This window comes from Pyxicephalus adspersus, chromosome 1 (assembly GCF_032062135.1).
Source record: "Pyxicephalus adspersus chromosome 1, UCB_Pads_2.0, whole genome shotgun sequence".
Classification (NCBI taxonomy): domain Eukaryota; kingdom Metazoa; phylum Chordata; class Amphibia; order Anura; family Pyxicephalidae; genus Pyxicephalus; species Pyxicephalus adspersus.
Genome location: NC_092858.1, coordinates 63,960,322 through 63,973,343, shown reverse-complemented (window position 1 = coordinate 63,973,343; position 13,022 = coordinate 63,960,322). Strand labels below are relative to the sequence as shown.

The following is a 13,022-nucleotide window of genomic DNA, read 5'->3' as shown; positions in this document are numbered from 1 at the left end:
TGATGACGTTGTTTTGTCTCCGCCTGTTGTCAGTGGTGTAATACGGCCCTCTAGTGTTGTTGAAGTGACCAGTGGCTTAATAACAAAAAGGCAGCAGGTGAGCCCCAGGAGGTGGGAGTTTGGGATGGAAGCCAGGGGGCGAATCTGAGTATGTTGGCATCGTGTGTCATGTCATGTATGAGAGTTTTCCTGTCATGGGTGGGGGGGATCTACTGTTACCATAGTAACCTCTCAGTCACAATCCACATTTATTCTGATGATCAGGTTGCAGAGTGATCAGGTGACTTTTCAGTATCACATTCCTTGCTGGATGCCGGTACAGAAGTCAGATCAGTGCTGCTGGAAAAAACTTTCATTATGATAACAGATGAGTGAAGGAGTTTTGTAACACTGCGGGGAGGACAACCAGCAGCCTCCTCCACAGAGCCCCTTCTAAAGAAAAGATAAGAGGTTGTTCCCGATCATTTGTTCATCAATCTGCCAGGGTGTAATGATGAACAATGTCAGGGGACCACAGATTTTCACCCAGAACGAACACAACTTTTCATTTTGGTTGCCAACAATCTGACAAATGTTATATAGCTTTACATTTCATTTAGCCTTCTCTGCTGGGGGTCATTATTTCACATATGGTTGAATGTGTCTGGACATACAATCTGAACACAAGATGGTTCATACTTCCCCCACAAATTCAGCCCCAGCTTTGTAATGGCTAGTTTTCAGTGCTAGGTCCCAGGTGTGAATCTCTGCTAGGACACTATCTGCATGGAGTCTGTATGTTCTCCCCGTGTTTGCATAGGTTTCCGCCAACATTCCAAAAACATGCAGTAAGGTTATTGTCTTACACCTAAAAATGCCCTTAGACTATAGTAGGGACATTAGATTGTGAGCCCCTTTGAGGGACAGCACAGCCAGGGCCCAGCACAAGGGTGTCAATGCATGGCACGGCCTGTGGGAAATAAATGTGCGCCCCATTATCCAGCCCCCCACAGGATCTGCTCACGTGACATGAAGGTACAACTCTGCCGCGTCCTCTCATCCCATCGCGCTCTAGATTTCTCTGCTATTCTCTGCTATTCTCTGCTTCTCTGCTTTTCTCTGCTATCACGTCCCGCTGCTCTTCCGGGATCCGAAGACATAGTTATTGGCATGACTATGGGCAGTACATCCGCTCTGTTTTCCCTGCCATGCCTAGCTGTTCTTCAGTTGTCCATAACCCAGTGAATGCCAGCTTCTCCTGTGTGCCCACACTGATCATGGTTCAGGGCTGAAAAAATCTGTGTTGAGACTCCTCCCTAAACTGTTGTGCTATGCTCCTCTTCTCCTTTGGACTTTTCTGGATTTCCAGCAGCCATCCAAAATATTCTGATCAATGTTCTTGCATGTTTCCAAAGCAGAACTAAACCCTGTTCACTTTCAACTATAGCAATTCCATCATGAGGGCCTCCCTTCTCCCCTTTACATTTCAATTTTCAGTCATCTAGCCAGGATGACGTAACTCCCGCACAAGCGGGCAGGAGTGTATTCAGTCCTGGTAGCTGTAGAAGATGCTGGAATGTGCCGGGTATCCTGCCAATCTCCAATCAAGCTGTGCATGTGTACGCATGAAGGATGGGCAGTGTAAGAACACCTATTGAGGATGGACCTGCCTGATGCCAAAGTCCAATGTGATTTTAAACGGGCACTGATACACTACTGGTGAACAGCATGAATTTGCTTTTATTTTCATGGATTGTCTGTATTTTTTTTTATTTATAACAGAGAAAAATATACTATAGTCCTTTAAACAAGAAAAGAATACACTGTGCAATACATACTGGAACTTTCTTAGCCCTTATATGGTGGTAAAAAAATAGAAAGGCAATCAAAGTTCCACTACGGTATGTAATCCAATAGTCTCAGTGTAAGGAGGCCGCCATCCATTCCATTTTGTATAGTTACTGCAGTTTTTGTTAAAGATGGGGGGCCGACAATGCAAATTGTGTTTCTACCTGCTGCAGGTAATAGGGGCGCTAAACGTCTTGCTCCCTTGGAAAAAAAGACTCCCATCTCTGTTAAAATTAGCCCATTCTGAAGTTGTGAGGCAAGAAGTTCAGTTAGATTGAGTATAGTGTGCCAGTTGACAGCAAAAACGTTTTATCATAGGGTAATCCCATCAGTTATTTAATAGTCGCCAATGTCTGTATTATTATAGAAGATTGATGTTGCTGCTGCATGTAATCGGCAAAAAGTGAACATTTATTCTACGGAGCCTATAATCATCAATAATAACAATAAATAATAAGAAGACTAGATCAGTCCTCCTTTTTGTGACATTGATCATATTGTTTACGCCCAACACATTTCAAAGACTAATAATCTGCTGCGTCAGAAGTACTGGAATAGTAGAATGTAATTCTGTGTGTTGCTTCCATTGCAGTTATACAAGTCAAAGAGGGTAAACCATAGTAGACCACTCACAAGGCTCTGTAAAGGTGGCTCCTATATTATAATAGAACATTTGTTCTTTTACCACTGTACAATGTTGTTGGCAGAGCTGATCTGTAACCAATCTGACTTCATATTGGTCAAAATTTCTGCCTAAATAACTCTTTTGTAGTCACACTGTAATATAGGGTAGAGAAAAGAAAAGCATGAATCTACTTGAACATGGGTACAGTGTACTGATCTGTGTTCTACCTTCCCACAGTCCCTGTGCCCACCATGCTCACCAGTAACCTTATAATAGAGGATCAGCGGGTTCACCTCTAAACACCTCCATGTCAGAGCTTTTGAACTGTTGGTTGTGGCTGCTTGCTAAGCCTAAGATTGGTAAAACTGGCCCCTATGTTTATGAATGGGGGAATATCACAGGTAATAGACCCCAGGGGTCTTCAGGAAGCAGACATGTGACTATTGGCACTTATGGAAAAAAATTGTGAGGATTCAGTTTAGAAACACATGGCTAAAAGTCAAAGCTTGCAAAGAGGCCAGGGCACTTGAGAATAAAGAACCCAATCCATGGATGGTCTACATAGGAATTTACCTACCTGTCATATTCTATTTGGGCTTAGGTTTATGTTTTGTTGTTCCAGGGGATCAGGATCATAAGAAGTTCCATAGTGAAAATTAGGTTAAAAAAGTCACAAACAAAAGGGGGAAATGTCGAGGGAAGAGGCAACCATCATCCATTTTGTAGTCCATATCTATTTTATCCTTGGATTGTTCATACATTGAACTTTATTTCAACTACGTTATTCTGCATCTGAGGGAAGTTAGGATTGAGATTTGGGGTTATTGTAATGTCAGGCCTGACAACTTGTTTATGCCAAATGCAATTACAAGAAGTTCTCAGAAATTGTGTTATTGGTGGACGTGACCATTTACTCACTGACAGACCGATATGACTGTGTTGTAATCAGTGTTTAATCTCATTTTAAATAATGGCCAGTTGTCTGACAAACAAAAATGGCTTAAAATCATTGAAACCCTTTAACTGATAAGACTGGTTGTCCATAAGTTCAGTGTCAGAACACCTATGGTGTCCTTTATATGTTTTTGGACAAAGACACATTTTTCTTTGATTTACCTATCCACTCTTCAGTGTAAAATTTTAAATCAAACAATTAAAGTGCCCATTCCTGTCTTTGGTTTAAAATGATTTGCATACACTTCAGTTCACCATGTAGAAAATACAACACTATTTGGGACTGTTCAGGACAATTGGCTTCATTGCTTTATTAGTGCAGGGATAAGATACCTAGACTTGCGAATTTAGAGTCTGTAGTTGCCATTGTTGGACATGAAAAGGAAAGCTGCTAATGAAAGTGAAGGAAGCTATTATGAGTCCCAAAAACAAAAAACGAACCATTAGAGACATTAGTCACACCTTAGGATTACCAAAATCAACTGTCTGTATTATCATTCCAGAGCCAAGGAACACCTCCTCTGCTGATGACAGAAGAATCCTCACTATGCTAAAGAAAGGGTTAAATCAAAGAAAAATGTGTGTTTGTCCCAAAGAGGCACTGTAACTACAGTGTTTAACCCAGAACATTTTTAAAGCTGGGTGGGAAGAAATTGTAGGCGGGTGGCAGCCCCTATATTGTGACTCAACGCATTAGTAACTACCCAAAAACAGCCAGGTGGTTTCTGAAAAGTGCTGGTGGTGCACCTTGCTAAAAGGGGCTAGGAAGAACACTAGGAGAGAATTATTATTATTTCACAATTGTTTTAAGGTCTGTAAAGTATTAATTCCTACCGTTATCCAAGACAACATCCTAAATCCTCCTAAAGCCTCTTTAAGGTTTGGGATCAGTTCAGTTTTATAATTTTAAGTATGTGCAAGTGGCAATTTTTAAATTATTTACCTCAGCCAGGTTGATGAATATATTGCAAAAAGTGTTGAAAGATTAAAATGAGACAATTATTAGACTATGTAATAGTCTAATAATTAGAATTGCTAATACCAAAAAGTGTGTAGTCTTTTGTCTACACAACCTTCTTGTGTTTTTAGTGAACAATAAATTGTTTTTATGAATAATCAATGTGTATTAGATAGAATTATTGGAATTTTGGTGCTGTTGAAATCCATTTAAAAATTGGTTAAATAAATGTTGTATATGGTTTGATATCGATGTGACACTAACACTATGGATTATCTCCAGTATTACCCTAATATAGCAAGTGGTAATATACCATATTAGAACTAATGGGCATGAAGGGGACCTAAATTGTAGTTCTTAGGTTTGGGCTAGAAAAGCAAATGTTTCCTGTAGCTGATTATGTGATTTTGTTTGGTGAGATTTGCATGAACTTTTAAAAAGAAAATCAGTGTGCATCAATCTTCTCTTCTTGTTCTCTTATAATATTTCCACCCATTTTACTAATCCAGGAAGGTCTACACCAGCATTGTGTAACACTTTTTGCTGATGGATGTAACAAATATTATTTTTATAATTTATATACTGTATTTGTCTCTATCACGTCAAGTTAAGCAATCATGAGAGCGGAAAGACATTTTTTTAAAAGGATGCCTAGTCTGGTGTATGGAATTAGAATACATAGCACTCATCTGTCACTTTCTGATGTTAGGTGCTCGTGGAAGGCATCTGCTGTATTAATAAAAAATAAAAAATCTCACTGTCATAGAATAATTGCTTGTAAGCCCTTTTTGTGACTCCTATTAGTAGTCACTTTTCTCATTATTTATGCCTTTTTTGTTAACGCGTACCTAAACTCAACTATTTTACTTTACATAGAAGGGTGGACAACCCTTCTAACTAAAGTAAAAAAGTTTTTTTCTATTAGGTGCCACACCCATTAAAAAACAAAAAGGGTGCATCACTGCCTCTTTAAGTCTTGATCATTGAAGCGGACAAGACCTACTACGAGCGCAGAGCTTTCTGGGATACCTAAGTCACGCAACCTGTGAGGCTCTGTCTGTGCATGCCTGAGATTAGGGACATTTTTTTTTACTAGATGAAAGAGATGCCGAGCTCACATATGCGCAGTTAGATCGGCTCTCTATTTTTCCCCTTAACAGCGCCTGAGTCACTCGATCTCACACCGATGCAGTGCGAGATCGGGTGCTGTAGCAAGAAGAAAATGGAAGAGATGACACAAGATGGCAACACCTGTTGCTTCCTCCAGGAATTCCAGGACGAGGCAAGACCAGATTGTGGAAAGGACCAGTACCATCAAGGGGCCTACAGGATTAAAGGTAAGTGTAGTTTTTTTATTTTTAGTTTAGTTCTGCTTTAAACCAGTATATGTGAAAGTGGAAACTGGTCCTCAGATAAACTGCTTTGAGATGTGATAATTAGTAGTAGTTAGTCGTCCTGTATGGTGTAAATGTTTACATGATATTGGCTACTATTTGATGCTAATTTGTTTGCAGGTTTTTAGCCCTGAGTGCCTGTTCTTTTGACACAGTGAGATCCCCAGACATTGACCAGTCACTTCTACAGAAGAATCTCTGCTAAATAGGTTTGTACCATCCATGTCATTAGAATTTTTTAGATAAAGGATAGCAGTACAAAAATGGCTTGTTAGAACAAATCTTTGCTAAAATTTAATTTTCTTTTGGTCTCTACTCATAAATTTTTAAATGGATATGGCCAATTTGGTTACAAAAGAAAAAAAAAAGCTAGGAGTTAATGGAGCCTGTGCTGAGAGCAATTACTCCATGTACTCTCCATTTAGTTACCTTACATTTAGAACCTTCTGTGTTCCCACAAGAGAGATTTATCTATTCTATTTGTCTTGTGACCAAATGAATGTAAGGGAAAATCAAAAAGAGGACAAATCTTCCAATGAGAACATCAGTTCCAGTGATAACTATCCAAAAGAGAATTTTCTTTCCTCTTCTTACTTCCTGTTGGGTCCCAAGACAGGGAATAAAAAATAAACTTTCCTGATGTGGAACACAGGAAAAAGGGCGCAAGGGATTAGCTATCCAAACCAAAAAAAATGAATCCAATGCAATTTTTAAGTAATTGTACATATAAGTGTAACTTTTTCCACTTAAAGCATATATTTCAGAATCACACATTGATTTCTTTAAATTTACAGATTTCCCAATGTCTGCATCTAGCTCCTCAAATTCCATGGTCAAAGACACTGTAGCATCACAAGTTCCGTTTGCTGATCTTTGCAATACTTTAGAAAGAATTCAGAAATCAAAGAACCGAGCTGAAAAAGTAAACATTTTTAAGCAGTTTGTTGCCTCTTGGAGGAAATTTCATGATGCTTTACATAAAAATAACCCCAAGACTACAGACTCTTTCTACCCAGCAATGCGACTCATCCTGCCACAGCTTGAAAGAGAAAGAATGGCATATGGAATCAAAGAGACTATGCTTGCCAAACTGTATATTAAAGTTCTGGGCTTGCCCAAAGATGGTAAAGATGCATTGAAACTTTTAAACTATAGAACACCTACTGGCTCTAGCTCTGACGCTGGAGATTTTGCTGCAATTGCCTATTTTGTTCTAAAATCACGGTGTCGAAAAGATGGAAACTTGACCATACAGGACGTCAATGAACAGTTGGATGCAATAGCAAGCAACAATGGAGCTAGAAAGAAAGAACTAATTGAGAAAAGTCTTCTTCATTTGATTGCTAATACCACTGCCTTGGAACAGAAGTGGCTTATAAGAATGATTATAAAAGACATGAAACTTGGCTTTAGCCAGCAAACTGCATTCTCCATCTTTCATCGTGATGCTGCAGAACTGCACAATGTCACCACAGATCTTGAAAAAGTTTGCATTCAACTACACGACCCCAGTGTATGTCTCAGTGACGTTTCCATTTCTTTGTTTTCTGCTTTTAAACCCATGCTTGCTGCTATTGCAAATATTCAGCAAATAGAAAAACAGATGAACCATCAGAGCTTTTATATTGAAACAAAACTTGATGGAGAGAGAATGCAGTTGCACAAGGATGGTGACGTTTACAAATACTTTTCTCGAAATGGATTTGATTACACTCAGCAATTTGGTGCTTCTCCCCTTGAAGGCTCCTTGACACCATTTATTCATAATGTGTTTCGTATAGACGTGCAAAACTGTATTCTGGATGGAGAGATGATGGCTTACAATCCAAATACTCAGACATTCATGCAAAAAGGAAACAAATTCGATATAAAGAGAATGGTTGATGACTCTGATCTCCAAACTTGTTACTGTGTATTTGATATCTTAATGTATAATGACCAGAAGTTAGCTCATGAAACGCTTAGAAAAAGGTATGATATCCTTCATGAAATATTTACTCCGATTACTGGAAGAATTCACATTGTTCAAAAAGCAGAAGCTACCACTAGAAAAGAAGTTGTGGATGCACTAAATGAAGCCATTGATAATCGTGAAGAAGGTATAATGGTTAAAGACCCTATGTCTATCTATAAGCCTGATAAACGTGGGGAGGGGTGGCTGAAAATTAAACCAGAATATGTAAATGGACTAATGGATGAGTTAGATCTGCTAATTGTTGGAGGTTACTGGGGCAAGGGCCAGAGAGGTGGAATGATGTCTCATTTTTTATGTGCTGTAGCTGAAACCCCCGCACCTGGAGAAAAACCATCTGTTTTTCATTCTGTGTGTCGCATAGGCTCTGGCTACACCATGAAAGAGTTATATGACCTTGGTTTAAAATTGGCTCCTCACTGGAAAGTTTACCGCAAAAGAGATCCTCCTTCTGGTATTTTATGTGCAACTGAAAAGCCAGAGGTCTATATTCAACCTTGTAACTCTGTCATTATCCAGGTAAAGGCTGCAGAGATTGTTCACAGTGACATGTACAAAACTAACTGTACCCTCCGTTTTCCTCGAATTGAAAAGATCAGAGAGGACAAGGAATGGTATGATTGCATGACTGTTGATGACTTGGAACAATTAAGAGAAAAGGCTTCTGGAAAACTGGCTTCAAAACACTTAGATGTAAACGATGAACCTCAAGAGAAAAAGCGAAAAACAGCTCCTAAACTTAGAAAGTTCATAGGAGTGGTTTCACACCTAAAAGCACCAGATCTTACAAACATCACAAAACAGTCAAATATGTTTGAAGAAGTTGAATTTTGTGTAATGAGTGGAACAGAAGAGCATTCAAAGGCTGACCTGGAGAGTATGATTGCTGCATGTGGTGGTATAGTTGTGCAAAATCCTGGGCAAGACACTTACTGTGTCATTGTTGGAATAACAAATGTTCGAGTGAAGAACATCATTTCATCAAATAAGCATGATGTTGTTAGAGCAGCCTGGCTGCTTGAGTGTTTTGAAAGAAAACTCTTTGTCCCTTGGCAGCCTCAACATATGATTCATATGTGTCCCTCCACCAAAGAGCACTTTGCCACTGAATATGACTGCTACGGTGACAGCTACATCACAGATACCAATGAAAGTGAGCTGAAGGAGCTGTTTAGCAGAATGCCTAACAGCAAGGAAAAAATCCCCCTGGATATGATTGCTGACCTAGAACAACGTTATTCATGGGAGGACACTTTCCACAGTATATTCCGCCAGTGTGTTGTATATGTAGATATGTTTACAACTGTTAATGATCCAGACACGAAAATTCCAACTTCAAGTTTAAATATAACTGCATTACAGCTGCGATTTCATGGATCTAAAGTGGTGAGTCACCTTGAAGAAGGAGTTTCTCATGTAATTGTAGGTGATGATAAGTCTCGAATTACAGAGATGAAAACTCTGCGGAGGGCATTTAAAAGAAAATTTAAAATTGTTCAAGTTTCATGGGTTTTGGATTCATTAAATATGGGAAAACTCCAAATGGAGCAAAACTATTTATTGTAATACCCATCAGATGTTTTAAAATGAATATTTTTTATAATTTATTTTTTATTTTATAATCATGTGTTATAGACATTATGTTATAGTCTTTAGAATTTCAGCTAAATTAAATTTGTATTATATACATTTATTCTCAGGTATGAAAGCATATTTTATTGTAGCTTTTAAGGAGCAAAAATGTTTTATTTGTTTTATTTGTCTGTTTACTTACTTCAATCATGTGTAAAGCTTTTTAATAAAAACGCTATTTTTTTTATTAATGAATAATGGCGACACAAATGTTGTACATGTAGGTACTATTTACCTGTCTTGTGTATGGGATCATTAATGGAGTGGTGAAAAGTAAGTACAAATACACTTCTTGTTGGCCCTACCAATCAATTCAGTGTGTTGGAAACATGGTAAGCCCTGTATTTCGGAAGTCTGCACATATGCTGTCATCTTATTAACCTATGGTAGAAGGATTTTTACAGTCTTAATACATTATATTTTAATATTTTTATTAATAAGAAATAAGCAGGTTACAGAGATTATTACTGCATGCCACTATAATAAAGTTTAAAGAAATTGCGAAGTTTACATCAGGGGTGCCCAACAGGTGGATCACGATTTACTGTTAGATCGCAAACGCAATGCCAGTAGATCGGGGAGCCCTGCTTTTCAAGATAAACCTTACCGCACACAGGAGTTATTAAGTCCAAATACCCTTCCACCATGACTGTTGATCATTTGGAAGTCTGTTTTAGGCTGGCTTCCAGCAACTACTGTCCGGTCTTTGCAATTTTGGATGATTCCATTTAGTTTAAGACGTCATCGGAGTAAGGTAATGGCCAAAAATCTACAGAATTGTATTGTGCTATACTTGTTTATGCTGTTATGCAAGGTAAACAATATAAATTTTGAATATAAAGTATGCTTGGTATATATATAAAAAAATGGTAACTGGTCAAATATAAGGTGTATTGGAAAGAAACCAAAAAGTTGGATCAGAATAGGGCGGATAGATTAAAACGAGAGGAGGCGAAGCCCTTAAACAAGGACTGTCTGCTTCTAAGATTGATACGTTATCAATGGGTCTTAGGTTTTATGAAAGATCTGGAAGTTGTTAACAGGAAAGTTAATCTATCATCATTTTTTTTTTTTTAGTTAGGTCTGTGTTTATCTAAATCAAGGCCCATACGATACGACCTTTAGTGCCTGGCTATAGTGTTATCTGCTGTCCAAAAAATCTAGGCTAATCAGGTGTGTGATGTGCCTGTGCAAAGGCAAGCTAAGTATCTGATACAAGATTTAGAGGGATTGATATGTGACTGAAAAGATAATTATCTTATTATATCTTCTTTTTTAGAATCTGCTTACCTTGGGACAGAACCACCAGATGTGTGGTAAGGTACCTCTCAATGCCCACAGCCACAAAAGCAAAGAGAGGCTTGTGGGATAAATTTAACCCATAATAATGGACAGTATAGCAGCACAGATATGTTTCTATAGTTAACCTTGAACTAGAGGGGTATGGAGTGAAATTCTAGACAAGCTGTAACTTCCTGTCATTCTTCAGTATCTCAGGATTTATGCAAGTTTGGTTCCTACTACTGCATATTTTTATTCTAGGATCAAAAAGAAGGTGGTAGAATGGTAGAATGCATAAGTTTGATTTTGATAAATGAGGAAATTTGAAATAGAACACGATAATAAAATCATACTTTTCCAATAATTGTTATTTACATTGTGTACATAGTTTCATAAGGTATCCTGTCTTGGGTTTTCTTTTATGCCCATAGCAATCATCTACATTCTGCTTGTAGTATTTGTTGTATTTCTGGTATTGCAGGTTAAGAAAAGGTGGAGTCAGATTTTTAGCTGTGTGCAACAACTTTACTTTTTCTTTTGTCGATTTCTTCTCATGATTCATATAAGTATAAAGCAAAATTGCTTTTATCATATTGTTTTATAGGGATCTGTCTTGACAGCTGTACGTGGGCTAACATTAATGACCTCCTCCTGAAAATAGCATGTTAGAACAACCAGTAGATTCAGAAAATAATGCAACTTAATTTATGTATACTTCTGTAAAAGTTAAGCTTGACCCTGGCAATGCCCTGCCTATCTCCTAAGTCTTCTTGGATTAATGTAATGATGTAACCAATAAGTTTTGAAAGTAGCAAGCGAAAAGGTCAAGCTCCATTGTTGCTGCAAAAGGGAAACATTACCTGTATAGTCATTATTTTGAGGATGTGACTATAAAGGAAAGAAAACATTTTTAGTGCAACTTTTTGCACAGTTTTTAAGGTTATAGGATTGTGACTGGCTATAGGAGTGCGACTTTGTTCTACTATATTTTTCTTTCAATAGCTTGCTGGATTGACAGTGCTATGATATTGGAGTTTAGCTGTAGCATCTTCTTTATATTAAAACATCAAAAAGAGTTACAACACTAATATTTTGGCGGGGTTAAAATCTGAAACCTGGGGGGAAAAAACATTGACGTCAGACCCACCAGCACTGCACGTTACTTGGAAGAACTCCTGCCATTCATGAAAGGTTAGAATTGTATGTGGGCTTTACCTAGGATGGTCCTCATGGGATGCTGGGTGTTTTCAGGAGAAGTTTAGAGTATAATACTATGTTGTAATTGTACAACATGGTATGGGCCCTTCCCACCAACCATGGTGTTCCTGTATTCCGTAGTGGAGCTTATAAACACAGTAACATTGAAAACAGACATCGAGTTCAACCACAAGGTAAATTAACATAATTGAAAACTTAGATATTCTAGATAGGTGACATTACAGGGTCTAAAGGTAAGGTGTGTATATATAATGAAAATGAAAAGGTTTTATTTAAATCATTACCATCCTTTTATCATTAGCATGTTCATAAGGAGGGTAAGGAGAAACCAGTGATGGCAAAGTATTAGCTGGGTAAGCTTCTGCTGTAAATATATGTTTCATATAGTGCAGTATTTCTCAAACTTTTAAACATGGTGGGAACGCCTTTGAACATTCAAGTCTTCAGGCAAGTCTTTAGGCAACCACTTCTACAATTACTATATTCACAAATTATAGTACATTAGTTTGGTGGTCAGTATGAGGAATTTATCTTACACTGTTGGCTAAGGGGAAGATAACCATGCTAACAGACAAAAAGGCAAAAAGATCATTGGTATCAGTTAAACTGACCTTAGAGGTACACATTTCTCACGGGTTACGGAACCCTTAGCTACCTCTGGTGGAACCCTGGTTGAGAAACACTGATATAGGGGGAAAATAAAAAGCTACTGTATTTGTCTTATCTGGTAACCCTTTGCAACCAGCAGTCTTCCCCTCCCTCAACAATCTGGGTTTGGTTCTATATGTCCTTGCTTACTATTCAGAACTACTAGACATTCATTGCAGTTGATGATATTAAGTGCTTGTGACTGACAGACCAGCAAAGAGAGCTGAGTTTGAGGAACCAGTTATACAGCTGGGAGGAAGCCTTCTGCAGATAAGGACAAGGTAAGTGTAGTTGCATTTAATACCCACTTAAACAAAGCAATGTTTTTTTTGTGGAATTTAGCTTTAAACTTCAAATATCAAAAGGAAAAATGCAACAAATATCCAAGGTTGTTTTTTTTACCAACTAAAGGAGGTTTTTTAATAGAAGGACAATACAATGTGGGTATATGAGTCAGAAGTCCTCCTCATTCATTGCATATCCTGGATCAGTTACAAACTAAGGTCAGGATGA

The 13,022-nt window shown here is 38.0% G+C and overlaps 1 protein-coding gene across 2 annotated transcripts; it reads left to right on the top strand.

Moving 5' to 3' along the window:
* On the top strand, positions 1 to 9,560 carry LIG4 (DNA ligase 4). 2 transcript variants are annotated; one of them, XM_072411891.1, is made up of 3 exons: positions 1 to 97; positions 5,879 to 5,967; positions 6,553 to 9,560. In XM_072411891.1, the coding sequence occupies exon 3, from the start codon at positions 6,561 to 6,563 to the stop codon at positions 9,294 to 9,296; it is 2,736 nt and encodes a 911-aa protein (XP_072267992.1). In that variant the 5' UTR covers positions 1 to 97; positions 5,879 to 5,967; positions 6,553 to 6,560; the 3' UTR covers positions 9,297 to 9,560. The 2 variants fall into 2 exon arrangements, with proteins under 2 accessions (XP_072267992.1, XP_072268000.1); XM_072411899.1 differs by lacking the exon at positions 1 to 97 and having other exon boundaries at positions 135 to 5,967.
* Positions 9,561 to 13,022: the final 3,462 nt, after the last annotated feature.